Source organism: Myotis yumanensis, unplaced genomic scaffold, assembly GCF_028538775.1.
Source record: "Myotis yumanensis isolate MYYU_CA2020_CCGP unplaced genomic scaffold, mMyoYum1.0.hap1 SCAF_14, whole genome shotgun sequence".
In the NCBI taxonomy this organism is placed as follows: Eukaryota; Metazoa; Chordata; class Mammalia; order Chiroptera; family Vespertilionidae; genus Myotis; species Myotis yumanensis.
In genome coordinates, this window is record NW_027223765.1 from 32,233,923 (window position 1) to 32,256,967 (window position 23,045).

General features: G+C 40.8%; 1 protein-coding gene across 1 annotated transcript in view; it reads left to right on the plus strand.

The window, feature by feature from the left end:
* Positions 1–1,791: 1,791 nt before the first annotated feature.
* Positions 1,792–23,045, plus strand: part of ATP1B3 (ATPase Na+/K+ transporting subunit beta 3) — a 38,727-nt gene continuing 17,473 nt past the window's right edge. The window contains exons 1-2 of the mRNA XM_070433531.1: positions 1,792–2,069; positions 22,664–22,792. Of these exons, the coding sequence (XP_070289632.1) occupies positions 1,961–2,069; positions 22,664–22,792 (238 nt within the window). The 5' untranslated portion in view covers positions 1,792–1,960. The remainder of the gene's footprint in view (positions 2,070–22,663; positions 22,793–23,045) is intronic.

Below are 23,045 nucleotides of genomic sequence, written 5' to 3' on the forward strand. Positions count from 1 at the left end.
TCCCAACTGAAATCTGTTGGATCTAGTTACTATATTAAATTAGACACGGGTTTTGAAATGACTGAATTATATTTGTATTTAAATCCTCATTTGGAAAACCACAAATCACTAAATATGAGTCATATTAATCACCACTAAAAAATATACAGATCACAAATGTCTGACAGCATTCATTATCTTTGAAACACTCTTTCATAATGTTCTTGCTTACCATGCTTTCTTTGTGTGTGCCAAGTAATTATTTCTCAGTGTTTATTAGCGCATGCACACACACACACACACACACACACACATCCAAAATAAATAAAGCAGATGGGTTTTGTATTTTATTCCAAACAGACTCTGTATTTTCCCGCTTACCAAAAACGAGAAGGCCTATTATCAACTGTGTCAATATTAGCTTTCTTCTAATTTCATGCCAGTTTTTACAAAATGCTTCTGCAAATCTTTTGATGTCCTTGGCTCAAAAGTAACTGGATTTTGGTTATTCCCAAGGTCATAATGATAAATTTAGCTCTCCTATTTCCGGGGAGTGGGGCGGGGGGGGGGGGGGGGAATCACTTTATAATATTGTATTCTATCTCTTTTCCATGTGTGGGAGGCGTCATTCCCAACTCCTAGTTTTGATACGCAAAGTGAGGAAGCGAGCAGTGTCAGTCCTTTAGCATCTGCAGGCTGTGGACATTCCTGGACGGATTTTAACGCACCGTTCCCAACACGAAGACGTGCGCTACGTTCCTCCATTCATACTTTTTTATGTGCTAATAGAGAAAAACGAGACACAGAGGCTGCAAGCCTTTTCCCCAAACCCTGCCCCTTCTGCCCAAACTCAACTCCTCAAGGCTTCCCATCCAGCCCCAGCCGTCGCCCGGCGAGGGGCTCTTCAGCGCCGCCTCGTGGCGGCGAAGGTGGACTGCACCCTCCGCTGCGGCCGAGGGGAGCACCCGCGGCCGCGGAGAACCGGGGAGGCCGGGCACGTTCCTTCGGCGTCCACACTGAACGAAGCCCTGGCTGCCTGTGGGTTGAGTCTCCGTGTCTGAGAAAAGCCAGAGGCCTCGGCAAAGTATGTGCCGCATATGCTGACTTCCGTGATCGGTTCTGGAGAAACCCTGCACCCCGTTTCATGAAGACGACGGGCACATTGGGGATGAAACAGGCCCATTCGCCCGAGATTCCGGAATAAACCCGTCAGCAGAGCGAGGACGGCCCTTCTCTGGGCAGCAGCATGTGGGCAGCGTCCTGGCTGGACAGCAGCCGGTCCCAGTCACGTCACAGAGCCCAGCGGACACCGCCCGGCGGCGGCGCGGGAGGCACCGGGGCGCTGGGCGAGGACGTCCCCGGCGGAGTCGTTTCCGTGCTCGCCTCTCCCGCGCCGCCGCCGCCCGCACGATGCCGCGAGGACGGCTGCCCCGGCAGCTCCCCCGACGCCTCCTCCTGAGAAGCGGGCGAGCGGGGGACGCCACCTTGGGCTCCTGATTACACATGTGCATCCTATGAAGCTCGGGAGGTTTTTAAAGCCGCTCTGCGTACTCCCCATTCAGCGGCCGGCGAGAGGGGAGCCCGGAGCGGTCCCGAGCCGGGCCGGGACTCACTGAGCCGGGCGGGAGGGGCGGGGCGGGGCGGGGCGGAGTGGGCGGGGCCGGGGGCGGGGCGAACTCGCCGCCTGGGGCTGAGCCAGCCGCGGGCGGGAGGCGGCGGCGGCGGCGGCGGCGGCGCGGGTGCAGCGGCGCGGGGATTGGCTGCGGCGGGCGGAGACGTCAGGCTCCCGCGGCCTCAGCGGCCGCCCGGCTCGGCGCGGCGCAGTCGGTTCGAGCGCCCGCGGCCGTGAGGAGGTGTCCTCGGCTGTTCCACCTTCTGCCGCCGTCGCCAGGCTGCGCCGCTCGAGCCGGGACGCGCCTCCGCGCTCCTCGCCGCCTCCAGCCCCGCGGCCGCCGCTCCCCTCGCCCTCGGCGCGCCCACCATGACGAAGAAAGACAAGAAGTCCTTCCACCAGACCCTGGCCGAGTGGAAGCTCTTCCTCTACAACCCGACCACCGGAGCGTTCCTGGGGCGCACCGCCAAGAGCTGGGGTGAGCGGGCGGCGGCGGGGCGCGGGAGGTGCCGGGCGGGGTCGGATGGGCGAGGAAAAGCGGGAGGCGGCTCCCGCGCGGGGGGCCCCCAGGAGCCGCCTCCGCCGCCCGCCGCGGTCTTCGCCTCGGGCCTCCGGACTCTCCGCCGGGCCGGGGCGGAGCGCGGGGCCCATTCATTTCTCGCGGGACGGGAGGGAGGGCCGTGGCCCGCGGCCGAGGCTGGAGGGACCGCGGGCAGCCCCGGCCCGGCCGCGCCGGCTGCTTCCTCCGGGCCCGGAGCGCACGTGCTGCCGGGGCCTGCGGCCGCGAGCGGCGCCGGAAGCCGGGGACCCCAGCCCGGAGCTGAGCCCGGAGCGTGCGGGGGGCCGAGCGCCCGGGCCTCCTTTGTACGGAGCGCGCCGGCCGGGGGCGGCCCTGGAGGAGGCGCCAGCGGCGCCGAGCGGCTCGGGGCACCCAGACCCTGCCCCGCGCCCGCGGAGAGGAAATTTCCACTCGCTCCCGCCGCTGCCTTGTGACTCCACGCGGCCGCCCGACCGGGCGTGCGAGCGAGCGGGTGCGCGGCGTGTGGGTTGCACGGACGCCGCGGTGAGTGAGTTCATCGCACAAGTGCATCGTCCCCGGAAATGCACTTGAGTTTGGGCGGTGAAGACACTCACTCCTTTTTAATTACAGGGTTTTTGGGTTTGTTTTTTCTTAGAAAAACTGTTTCTTGGGGGGGGGGGGAGTAAATCCTCTCTGAACATCACAATGTTTTCCTGTGCCTTTGAGACGTGTGATGGTTGTCTATGTTAGCACTTTTTCTGTGCCGGAGTTCTTTGTTTTAAAGGAAATATTTAAACCATTCGCCAGGGTCGTGCTGCTCTAGGGTGCCTCTCTCTTTTATTTATTTATTTTTTCCGAAAAATGAATCCAGTAAACGAATTTTACTCCTTGTGGGCCTTTTGAAAAATATTTTGTAAGTGGGTCTTGGCATCTTTTTTTTTTTCTGAGTGAGACTAAATTTCTAGAGTTGAGAACTATTTGGGCCCATTTTTAAGAGAAGCATGGAGAGAGTCAAGTAGGCATGGGCTTAGAAAATAAACTGTTGCTGCTGACAGCCATCCGGCGCCTGCGGAGTGGATGGGAGGATGGCTCAGGTCCTATCACCCGCCGAGAGGGGCCTTGGAGGGCTTTTTTTTTAGCCCAACCCCCACGTTAGAGAAGGGAAAAAAAAGAGAGATCTGGAGAGGTTGTGATTTTGCTTTGTGTACTAGTAAAATTACATACTCCACGGAGCCAAGAAAAGAACCCAGTTCTCCTTTAATCCCAGTCCAGCGGTTGTATTATTTTACAGATGCCTTGCCTAACTGCATGGTAATCGCTCACAATTTTTATTTAAATGGCTGTCTTTCGGGAACCCAGTAGTGTTATGAGGAAATATATCTTGCATCTAGAGTTCAGTGGGGGTGGGGAAGTGAACAATTATTGTTTCTAGAGTCTAGTAACTTTTGCTGAAGGAATTTTCGAGAGGGATTAGTTTTTGTAGATGAACTTCCTCCTTTCTTCATCGCCTTCCCATTTCCAGTGATAAGTATCTTCACTTTGTGTTAGCATGACTTTTCTCCTCCTTATATCTAACCTTTGTATTATGTGATACTGGGTAGAGAGTTATTTGTATGTGCCCTTAAATAGATAACATGAACAAATTATCAAAAGATAGGGCATTCTGTAGGAGCAGTGGTAGGGCCGTACAAGTCAAGTTGGGATTAGTTTTAACAGGATGAGGGCATGACCTTTTTTCAAAATTGAAAATAAAGTATTATGTTGGTCAGCAAACAGCAAATTTCTGTTGATGGTAGTAATGGTATGCCAGTGCAGAGTGGCATAAATAGATGAAAATTATCCATATTATCCAGTTATCTCAATCTAAGGGCCTCCCTCCCTCCAAGGGGAGTGGTGTGTGGAGGCTGAAGTTCACACTCAGCTCCCCAGGCTGTGTACCCTGGAGCGTGGGGTCTGCCTGGAGAAAGGAAGTATCTTGTTCTAATTTCCAGAGAGGCATTGTGTGAGCTAGCGGATCTCATCACCCCAGAGATGCCCATTATTAGTATTTAGGTGTGTAACTGGGCAGAGTTGAGAAATGCTTGTAACTTTTTTTTAACGAAAAAACACCATACAGTGTTCTATAATCTTTTGAGTACATTGTGGTCATCTTCCCATGTTAATGAAGATCTTTATCACCATTTTTAATAGCCGACTAGTGTTCTATTGTATAGTTCAGGGGTGGGGAACCTTTTTTCTGCCAAGGGCCATCTAGATATTTATAGCAACATTTGAGGGCCATACTAAGTTGTCAACTTAAAAACTAGCCTTCTATATTTGGTCAAACATTTAATTAACTCACCCCTAATGCCTTGGCAGGGCTAGACCAAATGATTTCGTGGGCCTTATAAGGGCTCTTGGGCCAGGCATTCCCCACCCCTGGTATAGTTAGATGTATTGTGATTTTTTAACAGGTTTATTAATATGTATACATCATGTGTGCATAGGAGATACCCAGGGGAAAATAAGTGACTCCTGATTTTCTAAAAATTTAAATTAGTGCATTAGTGTATGTACTGGTCCTTCCTCCTGTTCCCTTTATCTTTGTGTGTACATGTTAACAAACTTATTTCCTTGAGATATTTCTATTGGTAGAATTTCTAGGCCAAGTATAATATATGTAACTTTTGCGTTTGAAAACATGTTAAACTGTTTACGAAAAAAACTCATTTGTGCAAAATTTTTTCTAGTTGCTTTTGAATTTAATGTAACTGGTGATGGGGTGGTAATATCTTTCTTTGATATTGGTGAAGTTGTTGGGTCTACTGCTGTGTAAAGAAAGGCCTCTTGCCAAGACAGGTTTGGCTCAGTGGATAGAGCGTCGGCCTGTGGACTGAAGGGTCCCAGGTTCGATTCCGGTCAAGGGCATGTACCTTGGTTGCGGGTACATCCCCAGTGGGAGGTGTGCAGGAGGCAGCTGATCGATGTTTCTCTCTCATCGATGTTTCTGACTCTCTCTCTCTCTCCCTTCCTCTCTGTAAAAAATCAATAAAAATATATTTAAAAAAAAAAAAAAAGAAAGAAAGGCCCCTTTTCTACCCCCAGGGATTTTATAAAGACATTCATTTAAGATGCTCCTGATTTTATTTTTTATATTGCAGTCTTCAGTGCATTTGTCCTGTAATCTGAGGTTCCTCTCTTAAGTTCATTAAATATATATTAAAAGCACACATGCTTGCCATTTACAGTTGAGATACAGTGAAAATACTGCATGTTGTTGCATCACATAGCTTTATTTAAGTGTTAGATGTAAGGATTTTGAATAACCACTTGAATACCTGACTAATATCTTATACTTGGTTACAGCAATTTATTTATTTATTTTTAAAATATATTTTTATTGATTTCAGAGAGTAAGGGAGAGATCAAAAACATCAATAATGAGAGAGACTCATTGATTGGCTGCCTCCTGCACACCCCCTACTGGGGGTTAGCCCACAACCCAGGCATGTGCCATTGACCAGAATCAGACCCGAGACTTTTCAGTCTGCAGGCTAACGATCTCTCCACCGAGCCAAAATGGCTAGGGCGATTACAGCAATTTAAAATGCTTAAATACTTACAATCACTTTATTTGATATTCACAACAGCCTCCTAAAGCACACTTTCTGGGTGATCAAAGTATGCTTAGAGCTGGGGTTTTTGTTGTTTTTTAACAATCGATGCATCTTTTATTCACAAGCAGAAGCCGTGGAAAGTGTAATCTACACATTTGTACAAAGGTGTGGGCACCCCCAGAAAAACGCACAATGGTCAGAAAACAGCCCTTCATGGTGGGAACCCCGTAGTGCTGGTTTCTTGGCAGAAGAGTAAGGGCACATCAGGAATAAATAGATGCCACTTTTATTTTCCTTTTTTTGTTTGTTTAGGTGCTACTTTTTATTTTATGAAAACAGGACAAAAAAAATTTAGCCCTTTGTGGCTGATGTTGCTAATATTAAGCCTAAGTGCATTAAATACAATTAGAATGAAAATAGTGAAAGAGAGCCTAGAACTCACTCGGTGTTATTTAAACTGTAGGTAATGGACCATGTGTTGCAATTGGCATTTTTTAAAAATAAGAAAATAGAATGGTAAAAATACCAAAGTTTATTCTACCTAATAAGTTGAGTCTATGGAAAGATGCTGTTTAATGAAACTTTTCTGTATTTTGTGTGTATAGATACCCCAATGTAAAATGTGTTTCTTATTGTGGCTCAGAGTCAGAAAAGCTTGAAAACCACTAACCTAGCCCTGTACCAGCATTTCATAGGTTAGAAAATTGAACCCACAGATCTGACTTGTCAAAATTCACTGAGTTAGTGACAGAATCCTTGGGCCTTCAGAGGCTCTCCAAGGCTAGAAAAACTATGACGTTACATGACCTCATCTAATGACATCTGCTTGTGGGCTTATTTGGAATTCATTAGCTTTAGATCACCTGTTAATAGATGCTTTATATTACTACTAGAGGCCCAATGTATAAAATTTGTGCAAGGGGCTCAGCCCTCGCAGCCCTGGTTGCCTTGGCTCTCCCAACCCGGCTTCATTGGGAATGTTGCTCAGATGGTCATTCTGCTGTTTGGTCTAATTAGCATATTAGCTCTTTATTATATGGGATTAAGTTAAAACTTGAGTTACTGATGTACAAGCAGAATCAGGATTCTGGACCCAAACTATTTAACACCTATAGTTTGCTCATGTGCCTTCTCTTTCATGATTATAGAGCAGTGAAGTAGCATTTTCTCAGTCAACTGCTCCCATTATGGGTCATGCCTCAGTAAATGCTCTGCTTTGGATATCAGACACCACCTCACCTTGGGTGTCTGACTATAGAGGTCCCCAGAGGCGAGTGTGTTTATTTTCCCGGTATCACATAGTTTTGTATGGTATTGTTCTTTGTCCTGTGGAGTGTGACATATTAAACTTTACAGAACTGTGCACCATTGGGAAAGTAATAGAACTTGCCTTACCCTGTGTGCAGCCTATAAATGAAGGTCATTGGTGGGTGTGGCAGAGGTAGCAGCAGAGGCATGCTAAGCCATCACCCAGCAGGAGACAGTACTTTCTGGACCGGTAGTGGTTAGGGGGGGAAGGGGTAAGTTTATGTGTTGCGTTCCAGACACCATTGCAATTACTATGATATGTGCTTTACTGTTATTAAAGAGCAATTTCCCAAAAAAAAAAAAAAAAAGAACAATTTCCCAACCCCTGAAATAATTTGATTTCTTTGCAGTTGAAATTTAAATTTATATCTCTAGAATTAAGTTAGCTATAATAAAAGAACTTAAAAAACCCTCCTATCTTGTCCTTGCTTTATCATTATAAATGAGTAGGAACCAGTCATTTATTACTTGATTGTGTAATAGGAGGAAGGAAAATCCATTTAACTTTGAAAGATATATTTATATTATATTCTAATTATGCATTTATTGTGTTGAAATAAAATCACCTGTAGTCTTTAACCACTTAAAATAGTCAGTGTTAACATTTTAATAGTTTTTTTTCTACATGTAAATTAAAATTTTTAAATGTATATAATACATAAAAAATTTAAATAAACAGTTAGATGCCTAGTTCCATCACTTAATGTTTAAGGGTAATTATAACCAATATTAAGATTTCCAACTGTTAGAAATCTTTAGTTGGATGTTTCATTTCATAGCACCACTTCATGTAAATCTCCGTTGTCTTCAGAGGCTCTCTTTATAATCTCTCTGGTTTATTCCTCTCCTGTCATCTCTACCATTCCACATAATTCTCTCCTGGGAAACTATGGGTTCCTAGCTCCTGAGCCTCTTTCCTTCACCTTGGTATGGCTACTCAGGTATCAGCCTGATCTCTGGAAAACATTTTGAAACCCTCTTTGCCTTAAGACTGCATCAGGTGCTCCCATACCACCACTTTCTATTATAGCATTTATGACTTGTTTCCCATTTACTAGACTATATATAAACTGCTATTCATGTCTTACTCATCTTGATTCCCTAATACCTAGCCTGTTGCCTGGCATTTAGGAATGTAATAAAAATCTATTGAATGAATGAACACTATTGTGAAATGTTCCCATGTTAATTAGTCTTCTGCAACATGTTTTTAATGTCCTGGGTGGTGGTGGTGTATCATAGTATAACACTTCCCCCAAGGTTTGCACATCCCCCCACCCTTTTTTTTTTTTTTTTTTTTTTTTTTTTTTTTTTTTTTTTTGCTGTAGCACTGATGGTTTTCATAGAAGCTCAGTGTTCTGAAGAAGCTTCCGCTTAACTTTCTTGTTGGGGACTTAGCTGAGCTTGTGACCTGGGTCCTGCATCTGATTAGGGTAACAGAACCAGGGTTATTATTTGGGTCTCCCAGCTCCTGCTTTATTCCTTTTGGTATTTTAGGGATTCTTAGGTTGATGCTATTATCTTTCTGTCTTTTTTTTTTTTTTTCAAGCTTACTCGCTCTCAAACTTAATGAGGGCGTAATTAATAGTATCATTTTCTCTCTTGCAGGAGAGACTCAGCTGTTATTAATATTTCTGAAAAGAATTCTCTAACTTAGCCTCCCACGTATCTGTCACCTTGTTACTGAGTCGTTTGTGGAGTTGGCGCTTATCTATGACCCTTACTAAATTTTAGTATTTTGCTGGTGCCGTGGTGAGGTATGACTTTGTAACCAACCCGTGTCCAAAGCATAAGGTACTTTTCTTTGGCTAGCAGCTGGCACATAAAATGTGGCTCTTTGTATATATACCCTTACCCAACTCCATACTTTTCTACACATTTCTTTCCTGATTCCTTCCTGTTTGCTCTTCTTCTGTTTCCTAAATATATATTTCCCAGGTGTTGTATTTGGCCTTGTTTTCTCTTCTTGGCCTTTCCTTGCAATCTCATAAAACAACTCCAAAGATCACTCACAGATTTTACTTCTTGGTTTAACATCTCTCAGATTCCAGTCGCTTTGTGCTTATCCCATAAACCTGAGTGATCATTTTCTAGCTTCATATTAGTAACCACCTGTTAGAAATTTCTGAGCTTTTAAGACTCCCACCAAACTCTGCCCCTTTGTCAAGATCTGGTCGTGCCTTTTCTTATAAATTCTCTGATTAAAAATCTTAAAGCACCAGATAAAGAGCTTTTGTAACTTTTTAAAAGTTGTTCCAAGTTAACATAGATGCCTTTCCAGCTTTTTAAAAAGTAATAGTGTTGTTGACTCTAGGAAGGTTGGCTCTTAACCCATTTGCATCCCCAAAAGATCCAAGAAATCAGTTGTAGTCATTGTGACCTAAACCAGTGTAACTTCACTGCTATCAGATTATTTCTAAGGCTGCAGCTTTGATCATGCTATTTCCTGTACCCCAAAACTATGGATCCCTTCTGCTTTCAGAAGGTTTAAATAAGTTCCAGACAGCCTGGCATCCCAGGCTAACTGTCTTAAAACTCAATTTCCAACCTTATAACCTGTCATTTCCCACCTTATTTCCCATTCACCACATGTTCTACTCAAATGGGTGTAGATGAAGACCCTTGGCCTGGAATACCCTACTCATTCCCTCTCCCAGGCCATCTCTGCATCACCAATTCTTCCCTACTCAGACCTAGCTTGAGTGGCAGCCATGCCCTAAGCTGTCTCTGATGATCCCCAGATGAAAATAATGTCACATTTACCTCATATGGCACCTAAAAATTTGGGTCCTGGTTTAAAGTTGGTTATATCTATATTTATTTACTCATACTAGAGGCCCAGTGCATGAAAATTCATGCACTGCGGGGGGGGGGGGGGGGGGGGGGGCGGCGCTCAGCCCAGCCTGCCCCCTCTAACAGTCCGGGAGCCCTCAGGCGGGAGGCGACCCTGCAATCAGGGGAAGGTGACGCCCCCATCACACCTCTGCTACTGCCACTGCCAGCAGTGCAAGCCTCGGGCGGCTGGGCGGCTGCCATGCGAGGCTTGCCTGCACCTCGGGCCTGCCCTGGGGGGTTGAGGGGACTGGGCGCCGCCATCTTGTGGCTGTGGGCACCACCATCTTTGAGGGTGTGGCAGTCAATTAGCATATTCCTTATTGGCTGTGGGTGCCGCCATCTTTGCAATGGCATGAGGGTTAATTAGCATATTTATTAGATAGGATTGCTCCTACTAACTGGTTGTTCTCACAGAGTATGATATACATCTGCATTTTATATCCCTACAATAATTAGCACATAGTACACCCTTATTTTTATTTTTTAAGGGAATTTTTATGCATTTATTTGGGCCAAACTGATGATATATGCCGAGGAGCACAATTTCAAATGCTCCCCTTTACTATTTTTTTAATGAACAAATTGTCATTTAATTAGTTTCAGCTTGTGATTCACCTATTGCTTGGGCTAAAGTTGGGAGTATTGTGGGTCAATTGGTATAGCTGTACACTGAAAGTCTTATTTGTATACATACATGTACATGAAGGCATAATTCCCCTTAGCTCACAATGAGTCTGTCCTACTAAACTTCTAATTCATTTAGAAATTTCCAGATAGGGCTTCATAGTAAAAGTGAGCCTGTTGGGATAAATACATTTTTTTACTTATGAATCTTAGAAGTACACAAAATACTAAGAAGATGATCTGATGAGGACTCAGAATATAGATCTAAATGTTAGTTCCACATCTCCATCTTAGCTTAGATAACTCATTTAAAATCTTTGGATCTTAGCTTCCTCTGTAAGAGAAAAGTTGCATGAGACAGTTTCAAATGTCACTTTGAAATGAAAAACAAAACTTACGTAAATGCTTTAGAACAAGAGATGACAAACTTTTTCTTTAAAGGACCACATAATATTTTAGGCTTTGCCAGCCACATGGTGTCTGTGGCAACTGCTCAGCTCTGCTATTGTAGCTTTAATGTAGCCACAGACAATATATAAACGAATAGGCCTAGCTGTTTCTCAACATTTTATTTACAAAAACAAGCAGCAGCTATGGTTTCCTGACCTCTGCTTTAGAACTTAACAGTGGTCTGGGCTGACTTCAGAAGCCTGAACTGGTCTTACGTGGAATGTGGACTCTTGGCTTTGTTCTTTTCATATAACAAAAGTAATGCCATTGTTTGGATTTTTACAGTACAGATGTGGATAATCAGTAAGTCTGTTGTCATCCTCAGCTTCTACCCTTGGTAACCACTGTTAATTAACTGTAATACTTTCTAAAATATAATACTTGCTGTATCCACTTTGGATAGAGGTCTGGCAGTTTCATACAAAAGTAAATATACCTCTACTCCATGACCCAGCAACTCTACTCCTACGTGTGTCTACTCAAGAGAAATGGAAACATATATCCACTAAAATACTTGTACAAGATTATTCATAGTAGCTCCAAACTGGAAACAGCCCAAGTGTCCTGAATCAGCAGAATGGACAAACTGGTATGTCCGCACAATAGAATACTACTCAACAGTAAAAAGGAACTAACTACAGATAACACAAAACCTGGACGACTTAGTTTAAAAAAGCTTTACCAAAGAGAATACATACTATATGATTTCACTTGTGAAATTCTAAAATAAGCAACACCTATGATGGAAAAAAAGCCCAAATTGGTGTTTGCCTTTAAGGCACGGGGATTGACTGGGAGGGGGTTGAACCATAAGTGAATGCATTTGTCAGAAGCCACCTATTGGTACATTAGAGAATTGTATGTTTCACTAATGTAATTTTTCTCTCTCAATTTTAGTTAATATGCGTGCTAAAGTGTTTAAGGGTGGAGTCTACTGACATCTGCAACTTAAAATGCATAAAAAAATTAGGTAAATGGTGAATGTGTATAATAAGAGTGTTAAACTGGAGAATCAGGTGGGTTTAATGGGTCTTTAAATTTTGTTCAACTCTTCTGAATATTTGTAAATATTCCTAACTGAATCTTGGAGAAAAAGGAAAACATGAATACATTTGTGTTTCCCTTGATTGCCTTCCCCCAATCGTGGACTCTTCTGAAGATGATTGTTTATCAATTTTCCTACCAGTCCTTTTTCAGTGTATTTATATATGTATAGCTGTGTGTGTAGAATATATAAGAATAATTTTCTTTTCCATGTTTACATGAGTAATAGGAAAAATGTATCTTCTAGAATTTGCTCTTTGTTTTTTTCCACTTACTTTGTGTTCGCCATATTTCCGTGTCAATAAACATAGATTTATCTTATTCCTTTGAATCATTGCATAATATTCCACATTGTAGATATCTATCTATCTATATATATATCCAAAATACATGTATTTTTCTTTGTGATGAATATTTAGATTTTTCCATTTTTTCTCGTAAAATTGCTGCAGTGTGCAACTATTTATTTAGGTTGGATACTGAGAAATGGAATTAGCAGTTTGTAGCATATATTTATATACATATATATATATATATGCTTATTTTTTATTATTAATAGACTATCTCTAAAAAAGTGTACCAGTTTATACTCCCACAGCAGCAGATAGAAAACCTGTTTCCCTTCAACTTTCTGAGCTTTGGACATTATCACTCTTTAAAAATTTTGCCAGTTTTATGGGATGCTGGTATGTATCTGGTTCATTTAATTTCCAATTTCTCTAAAAATGCAACTTAGCATATTTTTATGTTTACTCAGTTTCCATTTCTTTTCAGTCGCTCACTCATCTTTTTGCTCTATTTTGTCTCTTAATTTGTTTATTTTTAAAATTCTCCTTGTTTTAAATAAACATCACAAATGTTAACAATTTTTTATAGGCTTTTCCTAATCACTTACTCCAAAATATTTCCTCACTGATAATGATATGCCAGCTTTGTTACATGCAAATATTCATTTTACATAGATTCCTTCCTGGATATTATATTTTCTTGATCTGTATCTCCAGTCCTGTGTCGTTAATTGCTCTATGTAAGGGTTTGGAATACATGTGTGGTTTGTGTGAGTGCTGTCCACTTTTGGTGTTTGCATAATGCTAACTAGGTGCCCCACCGAGGTGGCTCAGTGGTTGAGCGTCAGCCTATGAACCAGGAGGCCATGACCATGTTGCAGGTTTGTTCTCCAGTGAGGCAAATGCAGGAGGCACTCGATTAATGTTTCTTCCTTTCTCCCCCTCTTCCTTCCTCTTTGAAATCAATAAAAAATATATATTTTAAAAACCACTTAAGTAACTTATGAGACATACAGGAAGGATAGTTTATGTGTAGAAAAGAGTCTATTTTTTTGAAAATTGATTTTTTTTTTGCATTTGTTTGTATTAAATGGTGCTTTTATCTTAAATCTCTCACTTTACTTGAATTTATTTTAGTCTTGAGTTAAAATCCTGGCTTTTATATTAGTCTTACTTGTTTTTTGATGAGTGCCTGTAAGAGTATGGATTTTCCTTTTTGTTCTGCTCTGACTACATTATTGTTTTGAATTTTCAGTATTTCAGGTTTTGTTCTTTTTAATCCAAGGATTATTTAGAAGTTTATTTAAAAAAATTTTTTTAATTATATTTACTTTGAATTTAGAGAATGTGTCTTATAGTTTTTTATTTTTGTTTTCATTTTTTGTAATTTATGATCAATTTGAAACAATGTTTCTGATAAATTTTTTGATCGATATCATGTTCTACATATATTAGAACACTGTTAGTTGTGTTTAAAAAATATTGGCCTTTTGGTATTGTTTGCTCCCTTTGTGGATATCTGCAAGAAGTATGTTCAGCCCTAGGGCTGTTGTGGCCAGAGCATTGGCCCAGGACCTAGGTTGAAGGTTCAATCTCCAGAATCCCCAGCCCTGGTCTGTTGCGGTGTGTGGGGTGGCGGGGGGCGGCTCACCAGTCAATGTGTCTCTTTCACACCCATTTTTCTCTTTCTTTCCCTCTCTCCTCACCCCCCCCCCCCTAAAAATTAGTGGGAAAATACATCTTCCGGGGGGGGAGTGTGTGTGTGTGTGTGTATATATATATATTCATTCATATATTCATTCTCAGGTGAGGATTTTTTTTTAAAGGTATGTTAAAATCTCTACTTGTGATAGTGTTGAATTTTGTAATGCTTTTTTATATATTTTAAGCACTTAGCATCATGAAGGTTCATGGCTATTATGCTGTCTTGATTTTTATTTACATTTTATTGATACAAAATATCTTTGCCTTACTAATGCTTTTTAACTTAAATTCTAGTTTGCTTACAGTAAAAATACCACATCTTCATTTATTTTTAAGCCATTTTATTTTCAACCATTATGTTTTAATTTTAGATTTTCTATAAATAGCATTTACTGGAATCTTTTAAACCCACTTTGAGAATGTTTTTATTATTTGACTAAATTATTGCTATTATACTATTTGGGGAATTTAGTTTGTTTTTAAATTTAAACAAATTTAAATTTTTAACTTGATGTAAAATCCAAACTAATATTGTGACAAAGAAATCATTGACTGACTCAGGGGTATAGGGATTGCCAAGGAGAACACAGAATCTTTTGGAGGTGATGGAAGTGTTCTGCATTTTTCGTATAGTGGTGGTTTCACAGGTTATACAACAGTCAACATTCACTAGAGTGGTGCAGTTGAAATCAATGAAAGTTATTGTATGTAAATTATTCCTTAGACCTGGTTAGGAAAGAAATTCCAATCCCTCCCTTATTCAGAAGGTAATCACTATGAATTTACTTTGTACATTTATGATCCATTAAAAACCACTCTTTATACATACATTTATAGAATTCCATAACTCGGAGTGTTTTAAATTTAAGCAAGTGGTATCATTTTGAGGTACTGTTTTCCACTTAGGGTTTTTTGTATTATATAGCCAACTTGAGGCCTGATATACAAAATTCGTCAAAGAGAAGGCCCTCGCAGCCCCACCTGCCTCACAGCCCCGCCCCCTGCCCACTGGTGGTTACAGAAGGTTGTTCCACCTCCCGGCCTAATTAGCATATTAGTCCTTTAATATATAGGATTCTTTCATGTAGGATTTGAAGGTAGTAATTCTGAATCCTTGTATGTCTAGAAATGTTCTTTTGTTTTTTTGGTAGATTGATATTTTATTATTTTTATTTTTTTTTAATTTTTTTTTAAATATATTTTATTGATTCCTTACAGAGAGGAAGGGAGAGAGATAGATAGCCAGAAACATCGATGGGAGAGAAACATCGATCAGCTGCCTCCTGCACATCTCCCACTGGGGATGTGCCCGCAACCCAGGTACATGCCCTTGACCGGAATCGAACCTGGGACCCTTCAGTCCGCAGGCCGACGCTCTATCCACTGAGCCAAACCGGTTTCGGCAGTAGATTGATATTTTAGTTCACAATCGTTTTTCCTCATTTTGGAACATATCGTTTCATTTTTACTTTGTGATATCTGATATCTGTTATATTTCTCTGCCTTAGGTAACCTGTTTTATATCTTTAAAAATATATATATTTCTTTATTGATTTCATAGAGAAAGGGAGAAGGAGAGAGAGAGAGAAACATCAATGATGAGAGAGAATCATCGACTGGCTGCCTCCTGCACGCCCTCCACTGGGTATCAAGCCCGCAGCCCAGGCATGTGCCCCTGGCTGGAATCGAACCTGGGACCTTTCAATCCACAGGCCAACGCTCTGTCCACTGAGCCATGCTGGCCAGGGCTGTTCTATATCTTTTTAGAAGCTTTAAGAATTTTTGTCTTTATTTTTGGTGTCCTGAAATATCACCTCTTTATGTCTAGATACAGAATGTTTTCCAGTATTTTTTAATCTTTGCCATTCTAGATACAGAATTTGTTATTTCTTTGAGCATTCTTCCCCCTCCTCTTTTCTGGTGGAATTCCTATTAGATTTGTTGATATTCTGGTTCTGGCTCCCACATCTCAACAATTTCCATACATACATTCCCCCTCTGCTGTTTTGTCCAGTGTTGTAGAATACCTTGGCTTGATCCTTGAGCTCACTGATTTTTTTCTTTGGTCAGGTCTCTAGATCAGTGGTTCTCAACCTGTGGGTCGTGACCCCTTTGACGGTCGAACGACCCTTTCACAGAGGTCGCCTAAGACCATCCTGCATATCAGATATTTATATTACGATTCATAACAGTAGCAACATTACAGTTATGAAGTAGCAACGAAAATAATTTTATGGTTGGGTCACAACATGAGGAACTGTATTTAAAGGGCCAGGAGGTTGAGAACCACTGCTCTAGATTAACTCTTCCAAGTTTTTGTTTTTTCCCATAGCTAAAATAAATTTATTCCATATAATTGATATATGGTCTTTAAAGTGTACAACTTGAGTTTTGTTATATACTCACATATAAGCACATACATACACTGTGCTCATGAAACTCACTCTAATCAAGATAATTACCATATTCATATCCCCCAGATTTCCTCTGGCCCCTTTGTGTCTCCCCCGGTCTCCAGGCAAAAATAGATCTACTTTTTGACACTGGTTTGTGCTTTCTCCAATTTTAAATGCATGGAATCATGTATTGTGTGTGTACTCTGGGGAGAGTGGACTGACTGCTTTCATTCAGCATAATTTTGAGAAGTAGTTTATGGATAGTATTCTATTATATGGATAAGGCAGAATTTATTAATCTGTTGGTGTGTGCATTTGCATTGTTGGCAGGTTTTGGTGATTACAAATAAAGCATCTGTGAGTATATACTGAACATGTGCTTTCATTTTTCTTGGTCAAACATCTAGGAATATATTGGCTGAATTTTATCATAGGTATGGTTTGCCCACTTTTAGAAAAATTGTCAAGAGTGTTTTATAAAATAGCTTTGTGTTGTGTTTTGTTTTGGTACATTCCCACCAGGAGTGTATGAGAATTTCAGTTGTCCAAGCCTGGGCCATCACTTGGTACAAACAGTCTTTAAAATTCCTAGCATCTGGTGAACATGCAGTGGTAGCTCAGGGTAGTTTTCACTTGCTCCTCAGCTTATCTAAGTTTTTTATTTTAATCAAAATATGAAAACTAATTTTAAAAATACCATTCTTTCACCTTCTAGTTTATATTTTAATTTTATTTACACTTCTCCTGTCCCTGCTGTATTTGCTGTTATGACCCAGTTTTTTCAGGTGTTAGTTACTTTCCTTGTTGAATTTGATACTTCACTGGATTAGTTTTTTCTCACATATTTTGTAATTATTGGTCTGTGGTCCTCCTAGGTGTTTTACCAATCCATCTAGGACAAACATGTCAAACTCAAAGACTAACACGGGCCAAATAAATAAGGTTTAAGTTTATGTGGGCCGCAAAAAAAGCAAACGCTTCACTTTTTATAGAAAAGTAGATTTATTTCGATAGAGACATGCTGAATACAAAGGGCTGAAATAAATGAATAATTGTTAACATAATAGAACATTTTAATAAAAATTAATATTTTTTTCTTGCCCTAGCCTGTTTGGCTCAGTGAATACAGAGTGTCGGCCTACTGACTGAAGGGCCCCAGGTTCAATTCCAGCCAAGGGCACATACCGGGTTGCGGGCTCAATCCCCAGTGTGGGGCATTCAGGAGGCAGCCAACCAGTGATTCTCTCTCATCATGGATGTTTCTCTCTCCCCCTCTCCCTTCCTCTCTGAAATCAATAAAAATATGTTTAAAAAATTAATATTTTTTGTTGAACATTAACTTACCAGACACTGAATAACTGCACAAATTAATAACTCTAACGCAAATAAACCTATTTTTCTTGTACTCTGGAAGCGAAATATTTCCTGTTGTGCACACAAAACAAGTCAGTACAAGACTAATGATGTGGCAATTGGCTGCTAAAATATTCGCTGCTAGTATTAGTGGAGAGAAATGGTGCACCTGCGTGTAGGGCGCATAAGGGAAATGAATGCAACACGGTTATAGTAATCAGTCATTAGCGAACGTTTTAGTTGGTTATTAATAATTATGTATAACAGGATATTGTAAAAATGAAGTTACGAAATTTTTATTAAGACGTTTATTACATGCCATTATATTGGCTGGGCCGCAAAAATATTCATTGTGGGCCGCGAGTTTGACATGCTTGATCTAGGACATTGCTCACTTCTTAAGCCCAAGACCTTTGTTCCCTGCTCCCACTTCAGAGTAGATGTTGCTGCTACTATTCCTAGTTGCTTGGCACCAGAGAGCATGTATGTTTGGAGGAAGGAGCACAGTTTACTCACCTGGCTGCTCCTGCTGTGGAGTCATCTGGTCATGTAGCTTTTGATACAGAGCTTCCTCTGTTCTTCTTTATTTATTTTTTAATCATATAATTGCTTTCCATTTTTTATTGAATTTAATTAAAATGTTAAAATTACAGTTTACATTCAATATTATTTTGTATTAGGTGTACAGCTCCTGTTCTCCATCTTTAGTGAGCCAACGCACTTATTCCTGGGAGGCCTTTCCTGATGAACTCCCTTTCCTTCCTCTTCCTACTACAGACAGTTAATTCTTTCTGAGGTTTTTTACCCCCTAACACTTGATATCTGTAATTCTTGGTTTACATGTCTTTCACAATATGATAGCTGAACTCTTGAAGGGAAGGAACAATTTTATTCTATGCAAAGCTCTATCACCTTGAGTAACACAGATTGCTTGAATGATATATTTTTCAGAGAATAGGAGTTTTTATTACAAAAAAGTAACAACCTGAGGATTCCAGGGAGAGCAGGCCAAGTAAGATACCACATAGAGAGCCAGTGGTCTGGGTGTTTCTCTTACTGGTAGGTTACTCTTGGGCAGGTTATTTAATCTTGTTTAATCTTTTTATGCTACCATCATTTTATTTTAGTAAATATATAAAATTTGAGTGCTTGTGTGTATATATTATTAAAATAATACATGCTCATTAGTTTTTCTGGTGGGGGTGTGTGTGTGTGTGTGTGTGTGTTTATATTCTTACTGATTTCAGAGAGGAAGGGAGGAGAGATAGAAACATCAATGATGAGAGAGAATCATTGATGTGCTGCCTTCTGCACACCCCTACTGGGGATAGAGCCCACAACCCAAGCATGTGCTGTTGACTGGAATTGAACCAGGGACCCTTTAGTCCACAGGCCGACACTCTCTCTCCACTAAGCCAAACCGGCTAGGGCCAGGCTCATTAATTTTAAGAAAACAGGTGCAAGTCTTCGTGACTTTGAATTAGGCAATGGTGTCTTTGATGTGACACCAAAAGCACAAGCAACCAAAGAAGTGGATAAATTGGACTTAAAGGCCATTGTCATGAAAGTGAAAAGACAACCCACAGGAAGGGAGAAAATAATTGTGCGTCCTATATCTGATAAGAGGCTTATATCTATATATGTAAAGAAATCTTAGAACTCAAGTAAGCAAACAACCCAAATTAAAAATGGGCCAGAGATCTGAATAGACAATTATTCAGAGAAGATAGAATTAGCCAATAAGATCATGAAAAGATACTCAACATCACCTGCTATTGGAGAAATGCAGATCACACCCATTAGGATAGCTGTATAAACAGACAGTATGAAGTGTTGGTGAGGTTATGGAGAAATTGGAACCCTGCTGGTGGGAATGTAAAATGATTCAGCTGCTTTGAAAAACAGTCTGGCGCTTACTCAAAAGGCTACACATAGTTACCTAGCAATTCCACTCATAGGTGAATAGAATGTGAATTATACCTCAACAAAAAGTTATTTTTAAAAATTAAACATGAAAAGGATTTTAAACTTGTACTTGTCCATGTAATTATTATTTTTTTAAAGTTATACTGGCCCCTGCTCTAAATTTTAAAACTATAAACAGAATGCTAATTTACTTACCAAGGGGAAGTAGTTTCTAGTTATCAGAATTCTCTGCGGGGAGGCACCGTCTTTCTGGTGTCTAGGCACTCTCGGTAACTAGGAAGTTTGCAGGAGTAGGGAGTCAGATCACAACATCTCACTGGGAAGTATGCCTATGTACATACAGGCCTTTCTTGATGAAGCCTTCAAGCCCCCTTACTCCCCCCACCCCTCATTATGTGTTCCCCAACCTGGAAGCTCCACTAAGCTTCAATCCAGAGTTGTTATTGGGGTTTCACTAGGTAGGTATGGCTAAATCACTGGCCTCATCATTGAACTCAAATCTCCTGCTCTTTCTTCTCTCCCTGGAGGTCAGGGCTCCCTCCAATAACAAGGTACTGGTCCCTCTGGGCACCAGCCTCCCCTAGGGGCCCACCAAGAGTCTGCCCATTACTCACCTAGGACACCCCTAGCTTGGTCGCCATCACTGTGTTAAGCCGGTCAGGAAACTGCATCTGAGTATCTAACTACACGTTTATCCCTATAAGAGTGGCAATTTACAACTTCTGTTTTTATTTTCTGTTTTTCTTGGTAGGGAGAGGTGGTGAAGTATTGCTGCCCTTTCGTGTATGAGATTTATAAGTGAGATTAGTTTTACTTTTTAAATGTTAAATTTGGGTCTCTTGGCAAAAGGATTTTTTTTTTTTAATCTAGTAGGAACACTTGCTTCAGTGCTGGAAACGACTCATTTACTTGTTTGTACACTCCCTGCATTCAAAGTTAACTTAATGCACAAGTATATGGCACCAGACTTGGGACATGGCTATTAATTTGTGTATCTGTGTTATGAACCTAACTCTTTATAGGAAGTTTGGACACATTTTTCATTGTGTTATGGTTCTTTAGAAACCATATTTGGATACACCTTACCAATGTCTGTTGTCTGTTTATTTGTGAACATCTAAATAATTATTTTTAGATGTTCTCAAAACAATGTTTATAAATTTTATTTACAGTATTTTTCCTGGAAGTTTAAAATCAAGTTTTGAAAATGGTACGATTAAAAAAATACTTGAGATAACTTAAAAACGGTGCTAAATAATTATACTCAGCACTTTTGTTTGGAACTTTTCCAGTTTAAATATCCACTGCATTAGTTGACAAACTATATCCTCAATCTGTTTTTGTATGAGATTTTATTGAAGCACAGCCCACACTTGTTAAATTTATGCATTTGTCCACTCTGGACTGCAATGTGGAGGATTTTATTGGTAGCTCCAACAAACATCTAGATCTGAAAGACTCATTTCTCTCCTCTATGTCTTAAACTAGCCTTTGGGCTTTGCATGTGTTTCTTTTCCTTCTATACTTTGCTGATCACTTCATTGAGATTGGTCTTCCCTTTTTTTTTCTCTACAACAGGATCGCTGCATGTGGTAGGGAAGTGATGGTGTCTGAAGGTGACATGCTCTTCTCCTTTCTTCCTTCTGTCCTCTCGCTCCCTATTTTGGCCTCCTGGTAATTGGGGCAGGGTGGGATGGGGGAGTGCTAATCTAAATTAAAATGCAAGTGTGTTAACTATTTCCCCATTACTTGAAAAGGAAGGGAAAAGGAGACAGTTTCCTGGCCTGCAGAAATAAAAGTTACCTAGCTTTTGCCACAATCTGCTTTGAGGTCATGGAGTCTTTTGAGAATCAGAAGAATGTTTAGAGCTGCTGGGAGGCGGGGGCGTGGGGGGGGCGGGGGGGGGGGGTGTATTTAGAAATATATTACAGAAGACTTCAGAAGCACTGAAGTTAATCCTTGCTGGAGAGTGGGGGTGAGGAAGTCCATATATTCCAGGTTAGGAACCCCTGCTCTAGCCCCTCTGCTAGAATAGAGTGAGAAAACAAAAAAGTAGGTTATTAAGAGTGGGAAATAAAGCTGATGTTAATCAACTGTGAGGAATTAAGTGTTCTTCACTATTGCTATACCTGCGGCTTTGTTCAATACTCTTTGATCAATTTTTAAATGTTTATAAATGTGTGACTTTAATATTATAATATGTAATTCTGATGGTGACCACATCTGATGTTAGAACTTCAAATATAGACATTTGAGAGAAATAATTATTTTTAGATGTTCTCAAAACAAATCACTGGTTTAGGATAGATCTATCATAGTGTTTTCAGATAGTGAAGGAAAAAAGATTAAGCTCTTGATGTGGAGCCTTGCATCTGCTATCTCTTGCTTTGTGCTCAGCAGTAGAGTAGTGACGTCCCATTGGTTGGGGTGCTTGTTTTTGGCCTTGTCCTCTTCAGTTTTGCATGAGCCTTCCATTCAACCAGTGTTTCCTAAACTTCATTCATTGAGATACCGTCTTCATTATTTGCCTTCCTACACATTTCCTGGCTATTCTTTTAAATCACTTTTCAACACTTAAATTTATGCAAATAATTATTGTGTGAAATATGGGTTGATGTACTAATTCTTTTCTGTTTGCCACTTAGAGGAACATGTACAGATTGGGTTTGTCCCACCTAAAATCATCTTTTATCGTTCTGGAGGGCATCGAGTTCCAATTTGGGAAACATTCCCCTTTGTGCTGGAATTTAAAGCTCTGACCTTGAACTAGAGAATGCTCTGTAGAAGCTACTTGTACTTGGATGTATTAGCGGAGAGGAGGGGGTCACAGGATGGGTGGCTGCTACCTGCTGAAATACTCCTTGCTTGGGCAAATTCATATTCTGAATATGGAGACATTTTGGCTGTGTGCATGGCAAGCTTGGAATCCTGACTTTGCCGTGGTTGGCTTGGTTTTTTTAGTCTGGACACATGCGCACACAATTATGTGTGTATCTCCAAAATTTCATAAGTTTTATTTTCTTTTACAGGTTTGATCTTGCTCTTCTACCTAGTCTTTTATGGGTTCCTGGCTGCACTCTTCACATTCACAATGTGGGTTATGCTTCAGACTCTGAATGATGAAGTTCCAAAATATCGAGACCAGATTTCTAGTCCAGGTAATGAACTTGCACTTGTTGTGGCTTTTATCTCTATCAAATGTTTTACATAGCAGATAAGATAGTTTAACCTTGGCCTTAGGTAATGAGAATGTTTGATTTTTGTTTGTTGTATAATATTTACATACGGATACAAAGACCTTTAATATTTACATACTGATAGAAAGACCTGGGCTGATAAATTTTGCATCCTTTGCCAGAAGTAAGCAGAAATAAATATTGAGAATTATAGTGAAGCCAAACCTGACTGATG